General features: G+C 42.5%; 1 protein-coding gene across 2 annotated transcripts in view; it reads left to right on the forward strand.

Moving 5' to 3' along the window:
• HACE1 (HECT domain and ankyrin repeat containing E3 ubiquitin protein ligase 1) overlaps nt 1-14,817 on the forward strand; it is a 91,525-nt gene that overhangs the window by 57,375 nt on the left and 19,333 nt on the right. For both annotated transcript variants that reach the window (XM_034765970.1, XM_034765971.1), the window contains exon 19: nt 5,663-5,859. In XM_034765970.1, the coding sequence (XP_034621861.1) occupies nt 5,663-5,859 (197 nt within the window). The remainder of the gene's footprint in view (nt 1-5,662; nt 5,860-14,817) is intronic.

The raw sequence follows: 14,817 nt of genomic DNA on the forward strand, positions 1-14,817 counted from the left end.
AGCATGCTTTTCCATTGCTTGACTCTGCACTGAAACTTAATCCTCCAGTCCCAACCCACAGGTGCCTCTGAATATCTAACCCCTTTGGAGAGGAACTTTACACGGTCCCCAGAATTGATCTCAGGGCACTGGACCTCTGCTCTTGTCTTAGGTCCAGAAGTCATGGAAATCTACCATAGGCTTTCTTCAACTACTCATGTGGCTGTACATACAGGACTCGACCCTTTTGGAGGCTGAGACCAGTCCCGGCACTGACTGTGGCACTAGTTCCAATGCCCCATCTGGCACCAGGCCCCCACTTGGCATTGATGCCCTCATAGTACCTATCATTCATCCAGTGCCAAAACAACCTTCCTCATCAGCACTGATGCTGCCACCGAATCCACTAGATGTACAGGAAGACCTACCTATTGTGACAATGCAGTTCTGGCGGAACCCAACTGAGAGTGCCAACTCAGGACAAATTGCTCAACCAGGGCAGTTACAGCCCAAGGCTGGGGTTTTTTCCACCTCTAAGGCAAACCAAACCAGCCAGACTAAGAGGACTTCGGTCTCACCCCACTGGCTAACCGCAAGTCTCACAAGCAATCTCCTTAGACACTCCAGTTTCCCAATATTACCACCAGTGCCACTCGTTATGGGGACAGATGGTTATGAAAACCAATACCCAAGTAAAAGAAAAAGGTTCTCCTGATCCCAAAGGACCAAGCCCCAGACCCAGGTCAATATACAAATCAGATCTTACCCACAAATCACGCTGTTGCCAATCCTTTAGGATCTAAAATCGAAAGGTTTATTCATAAAAGGAAAAAGATAGAGATGAGAGTTAAAATTGGTTAAATGGAATCAATTACATACAGTAATGGCAAAGTTTTTGGTTCAGGCTTGCAGCAGCGATAGAATAAACTGCAGGTTCAAATCATGTCTCTGGAATACATCCCCCGCTGGGATGGGTCCTCAGTCCTTTGTTCAAAGCTTCAGCTTGTAGAAAAGTTCCTCCAGAGGTCTGAAGCAGGATTGAAGACAAAATGGAGATGAGGCATCAGCCTTATATAGTCTTTTCCAGGTGTAAGAACACCTCTTTGTTCTTACTGTGGAAAATTACAGCAAAATGGAGCCTGGAGTCACATGGGCCAGTTCCTGCATACTTTGCTGAGTCTGAAGGCATATTTGCCTTCTCTCAATGGGTCCATTGTATAGCTGATGGTCCTTAATGGGCCATCAAGCAGGCTAGGCAGAGCTAATCCCAGCTTGTCTGGGATGTCACCCAGCAGCATAGCATAAATTTGCCATACAGACAGTATAGAGCCAATATTCATAACTTCAACTACAAAACTGATACACACATATAGACAGCATAATCATAACCAGTAAACCATAACCTTGTCTTAGACACCCCATTTGACCCCCTTTATACAAGATTTGGGTGCCACTACAGGACCTTGGTTGCAACAATGATCTACATGGTCCCAGTTTATGTCAATAACGTCACACCTATATCTAAGGAATGGGATGAGACTCTTTCAGAGTAACCATCTGAGTCCCCTTTGGAGGAACATACAGATGGTACCTTTCATGAAGACCAAATTGGTGCTTCATCTGTTTACATTCCTGACAATCAGACGGTTTCAGGGGCTACTGGGAAGAATGGCAGATACACATCAGCTGCAAATGGGTCATGGCACCAGAGATATCCAATCCCCTGTTTGACATATTACAGGTACAGACTAGTGAGAAGTAGTATCTGTCTCTTATTCTTTGGTGGGCTGAGGATGACAGAACTATTTGGCTATCTCCTTTTTCTTCCTTGCCTGTGTCCAGGTGAACAGATAGGATATACACTCTGGCAAACAATGGACATCAAACAACTTTTTCCAGCTAATTCCCTGATGGTGTCTGCAGCATTAGAGAAAGTTAAAGGTGGCAAAGTGTCTCTTTCCACTCCTAACCGAGGGATGTAAGCTGGATGCTTTGTCAGGAGAGCCCACATGTCTAGACCTCCCAAATGGCTGACTACTAAATATCTTGTCCTTCTGCAGTTACACTTTGGGGGGCCATGAGCCCCATCTTGGAATCTTGACTGGAGGAACAGAAGGAAGTAAAGTCCTTGGTCACAGAGAGTTGTATGCTCACAAGACACTCTTAAGACCAGCATATGATGCCTCAGACACAAGTGCAAGGAAAATGGCTTAGTTTCTCCTCCTACAGTTTCTGGTGCATGATTACTTTGGATCAGTGGATAGTGGACACCATTGATGGTGGATACTCCATCCAGTTCTGCACCAGGCCACTTCACCATTCTCTGCCATCTCATGAGAGAGTCCTATTGGAAAAGGTGGATTCCCTCCTCAAGAAGGGAACCATAAAAGAGTTTCCATAGGAATACTGAGGGAAAGGATTTTAACACCACTGTTTCCTGATTCCCAAGAAGAGTTAATTTCTGAGGTCCATTCTGGATCTCACAAACCTCAACAGATACAGAAGAACGTCTCTTCCATTTCCCTGATTCCCAGGGTCACATAAGGAAGATCAGGTTGGACAGAGCAAACATCATAATAATAGCTGCAACGTGGTCTTGTTAGCACTTGTATCCAGATCTCCTGCTGCAGGCGATGGTGCTGCTTTTTCATTGGCCTCTGTCCCCAGGCTACTTGTCTCCACAGCAAGGAAGGATTCTTCATCCTAGCATAGAGACGCTCCACTTGGTAGCTTAGAGGTTAGATAACCTGGGACTAATGTGAACAGTTTCTGCTTTCAAAGATCTCAAACCATTCTCTTACAACTTTCACTTTGAAATGTTATAAATAAAAATGGCAACTGTTGTCTGGGTGGCTGATAAAGCACTCGCTAGATCTCAAGCTGAAGTTCCTTCAGTCTTTGAGTACCTTTTACACTTAATCTCAGGATTTAGTAGTCTTAGCCTTTCCCTGAAGGTCCACGTGGCAGCAATATCTGCTTATCAGAATGTTTTGTTAAGGACAAACCCTTCTTTCATTTTGCAGGTTCCTTAAGGGCATATTAAATGTTCCACCCCCTCGCCAATTAGAGAGTCCCTGTCAACACGGGATCTAAATCTTGTGCTAGTAAAGCTAATGGGACCCTCCTTATGAGCCTCTCGCTCAGACTTCTCTCAAGCATATATCAATCAAAATGGCCTTCCTGATAGCAGAGGTAATTGGTAGGAAGATGAGCAAGTGAGCTTAGTGCTTGGATCACCGCTCCACCCTATGCTGTGCTCATGAAGGACAAAATCATCCTGAGACCACATCCCTACTTCATGCTTAAGGTAGTCTCAGATTTCCATCTATCTAAGGCCTGGGCTACACTTGCAAGTTACAGTGCTGTAAAGCCTCCCCCAGCACTGTAACTCACTCCTCGTCCACACTGGCAGGGCACTTACAGCACAATATCTCCCTGGGTACACCGCTGCAGGTACTCCACCTCCCTGAGAGGAATAACAGCTGCAGCGGAGTAGTTACGACTCACGGGTGTGAGTGTAAACGCTTGCAGCACTGTACAAATCACCTTGTCAAGTGGCCAATTCTCTCCATTGTTGTGACCCGCTGCAGGAATGCGGAAGTGCCGGTTTCAAAGCTCGTACCACAGAGAAAAGCAAACAATTTGCAGTTTGCTTTGAGTGAGTAAATGAATGAGCAGGGGTCCGGGAGTTCGGAACTTGCAAAATAGAGAGCTGACATGTTCCAAGAAGCACTCTCTCCCCCCACACTCCCTGTCACAATCCATCCCACCCCTGCCCGTTTTGAAAAGCACGTTGCATCCACATAAATGCTGGGATAGCTGCCCATAATGCACCACTCACAACACAGCTGCAAATGTTGCAAGTGTGGCCACGGCACTGCGCTGGCAGCTGTCAGTGTGGACAGACTGCAGCGCTTTTCCCTACTCAGCTGTACGAAGACCGGTTTACCTCACAGCGCTGTACAGCTGCAAGTGTAGCTAAGACCTTAGTCTGTTTCCTTTCTAACACCTCATTCCCACCAAGGGGAAGCAGGTCTCCATACACTAGATATAAGAGGCTACTGTGCTTTACCTGAAAAAAACTAAGCCCTCCCACATACTACAAATAACCTATTACCAGACACTCTCACAAGACTACATGTTACTATGTTCCATACATCATCTTAGCTAGGAAAACAGTACCTTATTTGAAGATCCATTCCACAACCACCACCTCAGTGTCAGTGGCCCATCTTAGGCTGGCTTCCCCTGGTGGAGACTTGCAAAGAAACTGTTTGAGAATTCAGTGTACACTTTCACCAGATGCTTCTCCTTAGACTTAGCATCATGCTCCAGTGCCCGGTTTTGTGTAGCAGTTATATGGTCCATATTTAGCTAAGAACTCCTCACCCACTATCTACCTGGTTGAGCCATGCTTGTTAAACTCCCATAGGTGAGAAGCATATAGGTTGGTAACTACTGTGGTTAGAGAATTAGCTCTCTGTATTCAAGCTACTGGCCCTCCTTCCTCTTTGCCATGGAGTAACATCAGGACACTGTAGTCTGGAAGAAGGAACTGGGGCAATTCCTTATGTAGCATAGGTTAGTGATGTCACTCATACATAAGAACTCTTGTGCACCTGCCAGTGGAGGTGGTTTTGCAAAGTAGCTTGACACCAGGTGTGCCACATTGCAGTGAACTGTACAGAGGTAGTTCTTGAACACTTACTGGTAAGTAATCTTTCACATTACTGTGCAGGCAGAGAAGAAAGCTGGAACTAAATGTGAAAGAAATTTCTTTGGCTCTGGCTATGACTGTGCAATAGGCAAGGAGTGACCAGGGCTGAGATTGGAGGAGCTGTTGATCTTCCCTCTTTCTCCATGGGTTCACAGTAGGGGGAAGATGTGGAAGGATCAGGTTAGCAGTGATGCTTGCAAAATGTATGCTGTAATTGGATGTGTATTTGGGGAAGGGGATAAACACAGGAAATTCTAAAACTTCTTTCTGTGCTCAGCTGAGCCTGTATAACAACTTTTGCTTTTTAGCCTCTTTACATTATAAAAGCAAATCTGGAAGTTGCTTTAGAGTTTCACAATTTAGTTTTTGTATTGAAAGTGATTTGTAACTGGACCACAGTTGTTGCTGAAAGAGTAGCAGGTCTCATAGGAAATGGGAGGGGAAAAAAAAATCTAAAGAGCCAAGGAAATTAATTTATTCTGAGTATATAAAAGACCTCCATAACTACTTCCTTAGTATTTTTCTTCCAACTACAAACTGCTTTTTAGTGAAAAGAGACATTTTTTTAATATACTAAAGCAACTGGTTTTGTAAAACTTACGGGTTGTAAACACCTGTTGGGCTGGTGTATTTTCGTGAGGCTGAAGGTGCATGGTTGAAAGCCTTGGGCTTCACAGTGAGGCTTGAGTCAGTGTCCCAGGAATGTACACTTGTTATAGCTTATTGGCTAAATGGTGTGTGACTTCGGTTCACCAGGAGAGTCTACATCAAAGGACATGTTTTACTTTCTATGGCTGTGTCCAAAATACAGAAGATATGGCGAGTTTAAATTCTGCTGTGTATCATGACTATAAATGTTTTTTCATCCCTGCATTATTCCAGTTACTCTCTAGAGGGCAATCTTCTACCATAGAACAAGCAGGCTAAGGCAAACTGAATATGTGGATTTTGATTTTATTTTCTCAGGTATTCCTGTAAATTATCAGGATGTGGCATCTATTGATCCAGAGTATGCAAAGAACTTGCAGTGGATTTTAGATAATGATATCAGTGATCTTGGGCTGGAACTGACCTTCTCTGTTGAGACTGATGTGTTTGGAGCAATGGAAGAAGTGCCTTTGAAACCAGGGGGTGCAAGTATTCTTGTTACACAAGACAACAAAGTGAGTGTTCAGGTTTATCCAGAAGTTACTGATGAGAACAATTGAACTGACTTATGAGTGAATAGAAGCATAAATTATGTACCTAAAGTAATCATACCTACAATATTAAAAAGTAGCTCGCAAAATGGTCCCTGTTTGTATGTGTCAATAAATTGGACCACTCTTCTGAAGAAAGTTCTTTAAACAGCTCTCGGAAATTGTCTGTTTCCTCTTTTGTTGGAGTTTTTATGAAGAAAAACAAGGTAGAAGTCAAATGAAGGATTTTTTTAGAAGTGACATCATGCCATATTGCACATGGTCAAGCTCGTGGCGGGGGGTAGGAGTGTGGGGGAGAAGGGGGAATATTAACAAGGAACACCTGTGTTCCTTTCAAAAATACAGCTGTAGGTAATGTTGCTTAAGTGTTGCAAAATTCACTGTTAAACATGGCCTGCTCACTAAACAGTGGAGTATTTAAGGTGTGTTGGGAAGAGAAGTGCAAAGCACCCAAAACTTCATTTGAAGTCAGTAGGAATTGTGCTGCTCACCTATCCAGACAGTTTTGTTTTACGTTATCATTGAACAAAACACGATGCGAATTCATTCACTAAACGGAAAGGAATTGAATTTTGAAATAAACTTATTAGGCCTTTCATCTTTCAACGATTCCAGGCTTATTTTATGAGCCAAAAACAGTTTAACGATATAACATTTTGATCTATGTAAAGCAGAAGCTGACAGAATTATAACTGGGTTAAAATCTGTGTGCTAGTGCAGGTGGGCCTAATACTTAAACACAGTACTAAAGCAAAGTCTGTTTCTGTTCTCTGTGTTAAATATTTTGTAAACAACTTGCTGCTGCTTGTGCTACAGAAAAACTAAACCTAAATTAAATACGTACTGTATACCCTGTGGCTATAAACCCCTGAAAATTGAATGATATAGTGAAATGTAAAGAGAATTTCTTTGGAAAAGATATGAAGTAAAGTAGACTTCTAAAATTTAGTACTGTGATTTACGTTTCATACACTGCTTACATGAAGAAAGTCATTAGTCTGTGGTGTATAATTACCATAACAAGAGTTAAAATAGTACCCTTTGCCCAGCCTCTTTTTAAAAATTTAGTTCTAAATTATGATATAACTTACCTTTTTTATTGAATTTTGTCCTTCATTCAATAGCTAAGTGTATTCTTCATCCTGTCTTTAATGTTCAGTATCTGGTAATATGTCTTCATGCTACTGACACTTCAGAAATTTACCATTTGTTTTTTTCTTTAATCTTTCCATATGTATCAAATGGTTGTGTGGTGGTGGTTCTGTTACCAGTATAAGCACACTGTGTATGAATAGATTTTAAAGGAAAACTGTGCCCAGTTTATTCAATGTAGTGGTCTGAAAGTTTCCATAAGAAGCATTTCCAACCATGTATAAATTGTTTTTAGTATATATGAAAATAGTTTTAATCACAGTTTTATTTGTGACATAAGTCTGGGAGTCCAGCATTGTAGAGTCATATAATCCTTTTCAGTGTTAAGCAAATGAGCATCAATATAGTTAGTGTTAAAACTTTAACACTTCGTAGAAGAGTCAAGCAGACATTGTTCCAATCAATTTCTGTACTTCCTTTGCACTGGTTCTGATTTCAGCATACTATGTATATTATATGTATACATAAATTATATGTATTTATCTAGCTTTTTGTTGGTAAGATTCGGCTGTTATATTGGCAAATGACCACTTGGTGTCATCATTTATTTAAAATTTTCTTGTTTCTGGGACTTTGACAGTGAATCCTTAAGCATAATCTTCCTTTCTATCAGGACAGAAATGTCATTCAGATAACTAACATGCATATTATGAGACTGATTCTCCACTGTCTTGTACCATTCATAGTTGGTTTTCCACCCCCTTTGCACAGGTGTAAATTACTACACAATGCAAGTCAGTGGAGATTTGGACCCTTTATCAATATTATAAATGGATGGAGTCAGGGAACAAATACACTGTTGCTTGATTCCAATCTCTTTTAAATTATTTTAGTATAATATATATTCTCTTAATATAATATATCCCACAATAATTTGTGGTTTCAATGTTGCCATTATAAAGTCTATCGTCAGTTTACAATGCTCTTTTCAATTTGACTGAAGTTGGAAATTTGCGAACATGTCATCCCTAATCTAATATTTAAATTCTTCTGTTTGACTTACCCTACAAGAATTTTACATATTTTAGTTTGATAGTTATATTTGCTTTATAAATAATCTCCTACTACCTCAACTACATGCTCAACCCTGACATGAAGAGATCACCTCTAGAGGTGATATCTCTATTCCCTTCTTGTCCTTAGCACCTTTTGATGTTGCTAATTGTTATGGTGACTTTTGAAATATAGATGTTAGTCCCTTAGGAATGTGGAGATTATCAAACTATTTAATGACACAGTCATACAAACAGCAGTTAGAGGGCAGTGACTTTTTTGCTTTCTACTGATATGGGCTAGATTCAGTCTAATGCAGGGATGGGCAAGCTTTTTGGCCTGAGGGCCACATCTGGATATGGAAATTGTATGGCGGGCCATGAATGCTCACGAAATTGGGGGTTGGAGTGCGGGAGGGGGTGAGGGCTCTGGGGGTACGGCTGGGGATGAGGGGTTGGGGGTGCAGGAGGGTGCTTCGGGCTGGGACCGAGGGGTTCAGAGGGCAGGAGGGGGATCAGGGCTGGGGCAGCCGGTTGGGGTGCAGGAGGGGGTCAGGGGTGCAGGTTCTGGGCGGCGCTTACCGCAGGCAGCTCCCACAGGCAGCGGCATGTTTCACCCTCCAGCTCCTACGTGGTGGCATGGCCAGGCAGCTCTGCGTGCTGCCCTGTCCACAGTCACCACCCCTGTAGCTCCCATTGGCGGTGGTTTCCGTCCAATGGGAGCTGTGGGGGTGGCACTTGGGGCGGGGGCAGCGTGCGGAACCCCTTGGCTGCCCCTCCACATAGGAGCTGGAGGGGGGACGTGCCACTGCTTCCGGGAGCCATGTGGAGCAGGGCAAGCCCCCGACCCCACTCCCTGGCAGGAGCTTGAGGACCAGATTAAAACGTCTGGGGGGCCGGATGTGGCCCTCGGGCCTAGTTTGCCCACCCCTGGTCTAATGATTGAAAAGTCAAGGACTCTGTATCCTGTCAGTTCTTGGACATACCTATTCAGTAAATATTTTCTTAATGACCTGAATTTGTATTGTATAACTTAATGGCTCTGGCAAATTTGAAAAATGCCTTTTTTTAAAAGGATCCAAAATATGTAATAATTTTATACTGCAGTCTTTCTTCTCCAATAAGTTTAGAATATTTTTCTGTAGTCTACAGTGTAATTGTTTTTGTAATTTAAGAATAAAAAATTGCCCTTTATTAAAACTTGTACTAACATCTGTAGGAGGAGGGAAATTCAGTCTCTGAAGTGGTTCATTATTGTGTGTCCAGTAGAGGGGTACCTGTTGAAAAGTAATATCATCCCAACCAATTCAGAAAGTCATGGAGCACAAAGGGTAAAAATGATGCTAATCCAGTCCAGTAGAAGAGGGATGTCAATTGAGAATGACACATACTTATTTAAAACAAACATTTAGTTCAGCAGATAAAAACTGAAGAAATTTGTATGGATGGTGTTGAAAGTAGGATATACAATTTCAATAAAATAGTCTATAGGTTGCTATCCAACAATGACAACCCACAGGGTCATGTGCTCTCATGTGGCTTCATAATATGATCTGTGAGGAACAAGATCATGAACAAATGTCACACAGGAATGTGCATGCTCGCACTGAAGTCTCAGCATAATGCGTGGCCCTTTTTTCAATCACTTTTTCACACCTGGCTTCCTCAAAGTGTTAACTTTTATTGATAGTTGCTCTCTATTCTGTCCTTGGCTATGTCTTCAAATGTATTATTCTTTATGCTGCATGAGGTGAGTTTCTACTTATGGGTGTCTCTTTAAAGTGTTTTGTTGACCACCCATACTATGCTTTCAAGAACGCCAGCTCATAGAAAACTTTGTTTTCTGGAGTATGTTGTTGCCCACTCTGATAACATGATCTGTCAATCTAAGCTAAGCTTTGATCATTTACTTGGCCTCAGCTGGCCTCAATTACTGTTTTTGTTCTTTCAAGGATATTAATGTTTGAGACTTTGTCTTGCCAATCGACTTTCAGAATAGAGTGGAGGCAGCATGTGTGACATTTTTCAAGTTGCTTAATGTGTCTGTGGTAAATTGTCGATGTTTCACACCTGTCTAAAAGGGATGCTATTACTGCTGCGTTGGGTATTATCAGTTTTGTTAAGTATTGGATGGTGTGCTGGTTGAGTATTCTATGGCAAAGTCTTCTGAAGGCCTGGCTTACCTTTTATATTCGACTTGATCGTTCATGATCCAGCGAACCATCTGTTAAGGTAGTACTGCCCAGGTATGTAAAGCTATTGACAGTCTTTGGCTTAAACAATCAGTGGTGATATTTGGCTGCTGGTTGGCTGGAAGAAGACTTGTTTGTTTTTTTCCAGGCTGAGGGTGAGTTGAAACTGTTTAGTTGCCTCAGAGAATCTGTCCAGGATAAGCTGTAGATCGTTTTCACTACGGCTAAGTAGTGCACAGTCATCCACAAAAAGGTCTTCACGTATGAATTCCTCAAGAATTTTTGTAGTTGCAGTAAGCCTTTGGAAATTGAAGAGTTTTCCATCAGTTCCGTACCTTACGTAGATGCCCTTTGGAAGGCTGGACTTTGCGTAATTCAGAACAGCTGCAAAGAGACCAAAAAGGGCCAGTGCCAGCACACAGGCTTGCTTCACTTCTCCATTATATATGGGAAATTGTTTAAAAGGTCACTATCTGAGAGGACTTGACTAGTCACGTCTTTGTGAAATTGATATATGATGTTGGCAGATTTGGTGGAGCAGCCAAACTTTTCTAGAATTTTCCAGAGGCCATTTCTGCTCACTGTGAAGACAGTGTACAGTTCTGTGTTTTTGTTCAGTATTATTTTTTCCTGAAACTGTCTCTCAACAAAAAACATGTCTGTGGTGCCCTGACCTGAACTAAATCAACAGTGGCTTTCTGGTAGAAACATATCTGATACTGTTTTGACAAACTGAGCAAAATATGGGTGGTGAGAATTTTGCTACTAACAGCAGGAAAATACCCCAGTAGTTACCACAGTCAGAGTTGATGCCTTTATTTTTGTATAGTGTAACTGATTGCATCTTTGAAGCCCTGAGGAAATTGCTTGGCTTCCCATCTTTGATTTCATGTAGATAATTGACAGCATTTAGGCCTGAAAGTTTGACAAACTTCATTTGTTTGATAGCTCTTTGCACTTCCTCAACGGTAGGTGGATGGGCGATTTCTTCATATATGGGGTCAATTCCTCTAGCACCTTTGGGTTGATAGTAAAGTGTGATTCAGTGGCTCAGTGAAGTGTTGTACTCGTCTTTCAGAGATGCCTCACTTGTCCTTGATTAAGGTAGATCCTCCTGAATTCTTTAGTGGAGCTGGTCCAGATTTTGATGGGCATAAATAGCTTTCAGGAAATCCTAAAACAAAGTTATGCTAGTATTGACATAATGCAGTGTTTCTTCTGCTTTCTTTTCCCACCAGTTTTCCTGTAGGAACGAATGCAGTCTTTAAACCTTGGCTTGCGGTACTTGAATTTATCTTTCTTTAATGTTGGTTTTTTGTCATTTTGCCAAGACATACACATTCTTTTGCTTGAGGATTTTTTCATTGAACCAATCCTGGTGCCATCTTTGATTTATGGCTAGAATATCTTCTGAGCCTTGAAGAATGGCCCATTTGAATATATTCCACTTTTACAGTACATTATTGGTTGATGATGTAATGTTATCAAACTTTCCCCTAAGTCTTCCCTTAGTTTTCCTTGAAGAAATGGATGTCTCTGCTTTGCTATGTTCAATTTTAGATTTAATATCTTCAGCCGAGGGGCAGCAGCATGTAATTTAAAAATGACTCTGATCATTGTGTGGTGAGTCCAGCTGTTCACCCCTTGCATTGCTCTGGTGATATCAATGTCCCTTTGCTGTATAATGACAGTCATTCAGGTGCCAGTGCTTTGATCTCAAATGCATCCAAGAGGTTGTATATTTGTCTGCTTGCTTAAATACTGTGTTGGTAATAGAGCTCATGCTCAGCACACTTGCTGAAGTAGGAGACTATTGCTGTTCATTTTTCCAACTCCATTGGTCTTTATTACACTGTTCCAAGCCTCGCTGTCTTTTCCTACTCTGGTATTAGTCTCCCATAGATAAATCTTTCAGTGACTTCAGAAAGCTGTTTCTAATGGCAAAATAAATGCCATAAATCCTTTCTTCCTCTGCTGTTTTCTCTTTCCAAAAGATGATTAGCCACCTCCTAGTTCAGCGAGCCCCAAACTTTTGACAGTTGTGCGCCCCCCCCCCCATCTGCATCCCCCCACCTACCTGGAGCTGGGAACGGGGACATGGCTCGGGGGTAAGGAGGGGGGAGACACAGACAGGGTAAGGGCGCCAAGGGGCTGGGGCTGGGAGCGGTGCTGAGGCTGGGGACGGAAGCAGAGCTGCAACTGGGCTGTAGTGGGGGCCAGCAGCTGGCCCATGGCCAGGTGCTGCTCCGCTCCCAGCCTTACCCCTAGCCTTCGCCCCGGACCAGGAATGGAGCTGTGGCCAGTGGGCGAGGCTGGGGGCTGGTGGGGGGGACCAGGAGCAGAGCCATGCCGAGGCTGGCAATTGGGCCAAGGCACAGGGCCAGGAGCCAGGGACCTGGCTGGGGGCTGGGTGGCGCTCCCTCCCTGCAGCTATGGGGGCTGGTCTGGGCCCTGTTGTGCCCCCTCTGGATGTTCCTCGATGCCCCCCTAGAGGGGCACACCCCACACTTTGGAGATCTCTATCGTAGTTCCTTTCTGGAGCCTTCTTCTGCAAGTCATCTTTTGCTGAGGGCAGCCATATTGATGCTCCATCTTGCAAGTTCCCTTGCAATTAATAATGTACACCTTTCAGGTCTTGATGTGTTGTTATCCATTAGAGTCCGTATGTTCCATATCCCCATGGTGAGAGCTCTTGTTTTGCTTACAGAATGATCACATGTGTGGATGATCCACCAGATGTGGTAAACTGTCCAGATTAGAGTTGGGCAGGCAATATTATGACACTTTTGCTGGCCTCTTCCTCTATGGGGGTGAGCAGTGCTGTCTTAAAAGGGGCTATTCAGTCACCTAGGATGTTGCCTAACGTTCTTGGTGCCAAGGATGAAAGTTTGTGACTGACTTCCAGTATTCACCTACACCTGACACTTCACCACTTGGCGTTGCTGGAGGACTTCCTTTCTATGATGCGTGAAGTCAAAGACCAGTGGCTTGAAGGGTCATAAAGACTGGGAACTTCATTAGCTACATTGGATAGCCACTGATGTCTTTGTCAAGCGATACATATATCATGGAATGTTCCTGCAGTACCTTTCCTTCTGTTGAACCAAAAGGACTCCTTTGCCCTGTCCACTAAAGCAGATTTAGTATAGATTCATAGAGTCTAAGTCCAGAAGGGATCATTGTGATCATGTAGTCTGACCTCCTGTATAACACAGGCTGTAGAACTAGAGCATATGGTTTTGATTTAAAAATTTTCAGTGATGGACAAGACGCCATGACCTTGGTAAGTTTCTCCAATGGTTAATTACTCTCATTGTACTTTACATCTTACTTTCAGTCTGAATTTGTCTAGCTTCACTTCCAGCCATTGGATCATGGTATACCTTTCACTGTTAGATTGAAGAGCCTATTATTAAATATGTTCTCCATGTAGGTACTTACAGACTGTAATCAAGTCACCACTTAAACTTCTCTTTGTTAAGCTAAATAGACTCAAGGAGCTCAGTCACTATGAAGAAGGGGTTCTGATCCTTCAGAGATTCTTGTGGCTCTTCTCTGAAGCCTCTCCAATTTATCAACCTATTTGAATTGTGGATACCAGAACTGGACATGGTATTCCAGCCGCTGAGGTGAAATAACCTCTCTGCTCCTACTTGAGATTCCCCTTTGTTATGCATCCAAGGACTACATTAGCCCTTTTGGTCACAGCGGCACACTGGGAGCTCATGTTCAGCTAATTATCCACCACAACCCTCAAATCCTTTTCAGTGAGTTCCCAGGAGAGAGTCTTCCATTATGTAAGTAAATGTTTACATTTAGCCCTATTAAAGTGCATCTTGTTTGCTTGTGGCCAGTTTACTAAGCGACATAGATTGATCTGTATCAGTAACCCGTCCTCTTCGTTATTTACCACTCCCCAATTTTTGTGTCATCTGCAAACTATCAGTGATTTTGTTTTATTCCATGTCGTTTAATAAGAACGTTATAGTAAGGGTCAAGAACTGATCCCTGTGGTACCCCACTAAAAACACACCCATTTGATTATTTCCTGTGTACAGATACATTTTGAGACCTATCAGTTAGCCAGCTTTTAATTCATTTAACAAGTGACAGGTACATTTTATATATTTCTAGTTTTTTATCAAAATGTCATGTTGGGACTAAGTCCAAGTATACTACATAAACACTATTGCCTTAATCAAGCAAACTTTTGTAATCTCATAAGAAAGATAGCCAGTTAGTTTGATAGACTCTGTTTTCCATAACCCATGTTGATTGATGATAGTTATGTTACCCTTCTTTAATTCTTTCCCATATCAAGTGTTCCCCTATCGTGCCCAGGGTCAATGTCAGACGGACAGGCCTATAATTACCTGGGTCATCCTGTTTCTTTTTAAATATTGCCACATAATGAGCTTTCTTCCAGTCTACTGGAACTTCCCTGGTATGTTAACTTACTGAAAATCATCATTACCAAGCCAATGAGCTCTTCAGCCAGATTTTAAGACCCTTGGATGTAGGTTGTCTGGAACTGCTGATTTAAAAATGCCTAACTTCAGTAGCTGCTGTTTAACATCCTCCTTATA

Source organism: Trachemys scripta, chromosome 3 (assembly GCF_013100865.1).
Source record: "Trachemys scripta elegans isolate TJP31775 chromosome 3, CAS_Tse_1.0, whole genome shotgun sequence".
Classification (NCBI taxonomy): domain Eukaryota; kingdom Metazoa; phylum Chordata; order Testudines; family Emydidae; genus Trachemys; species Trachemys scripta.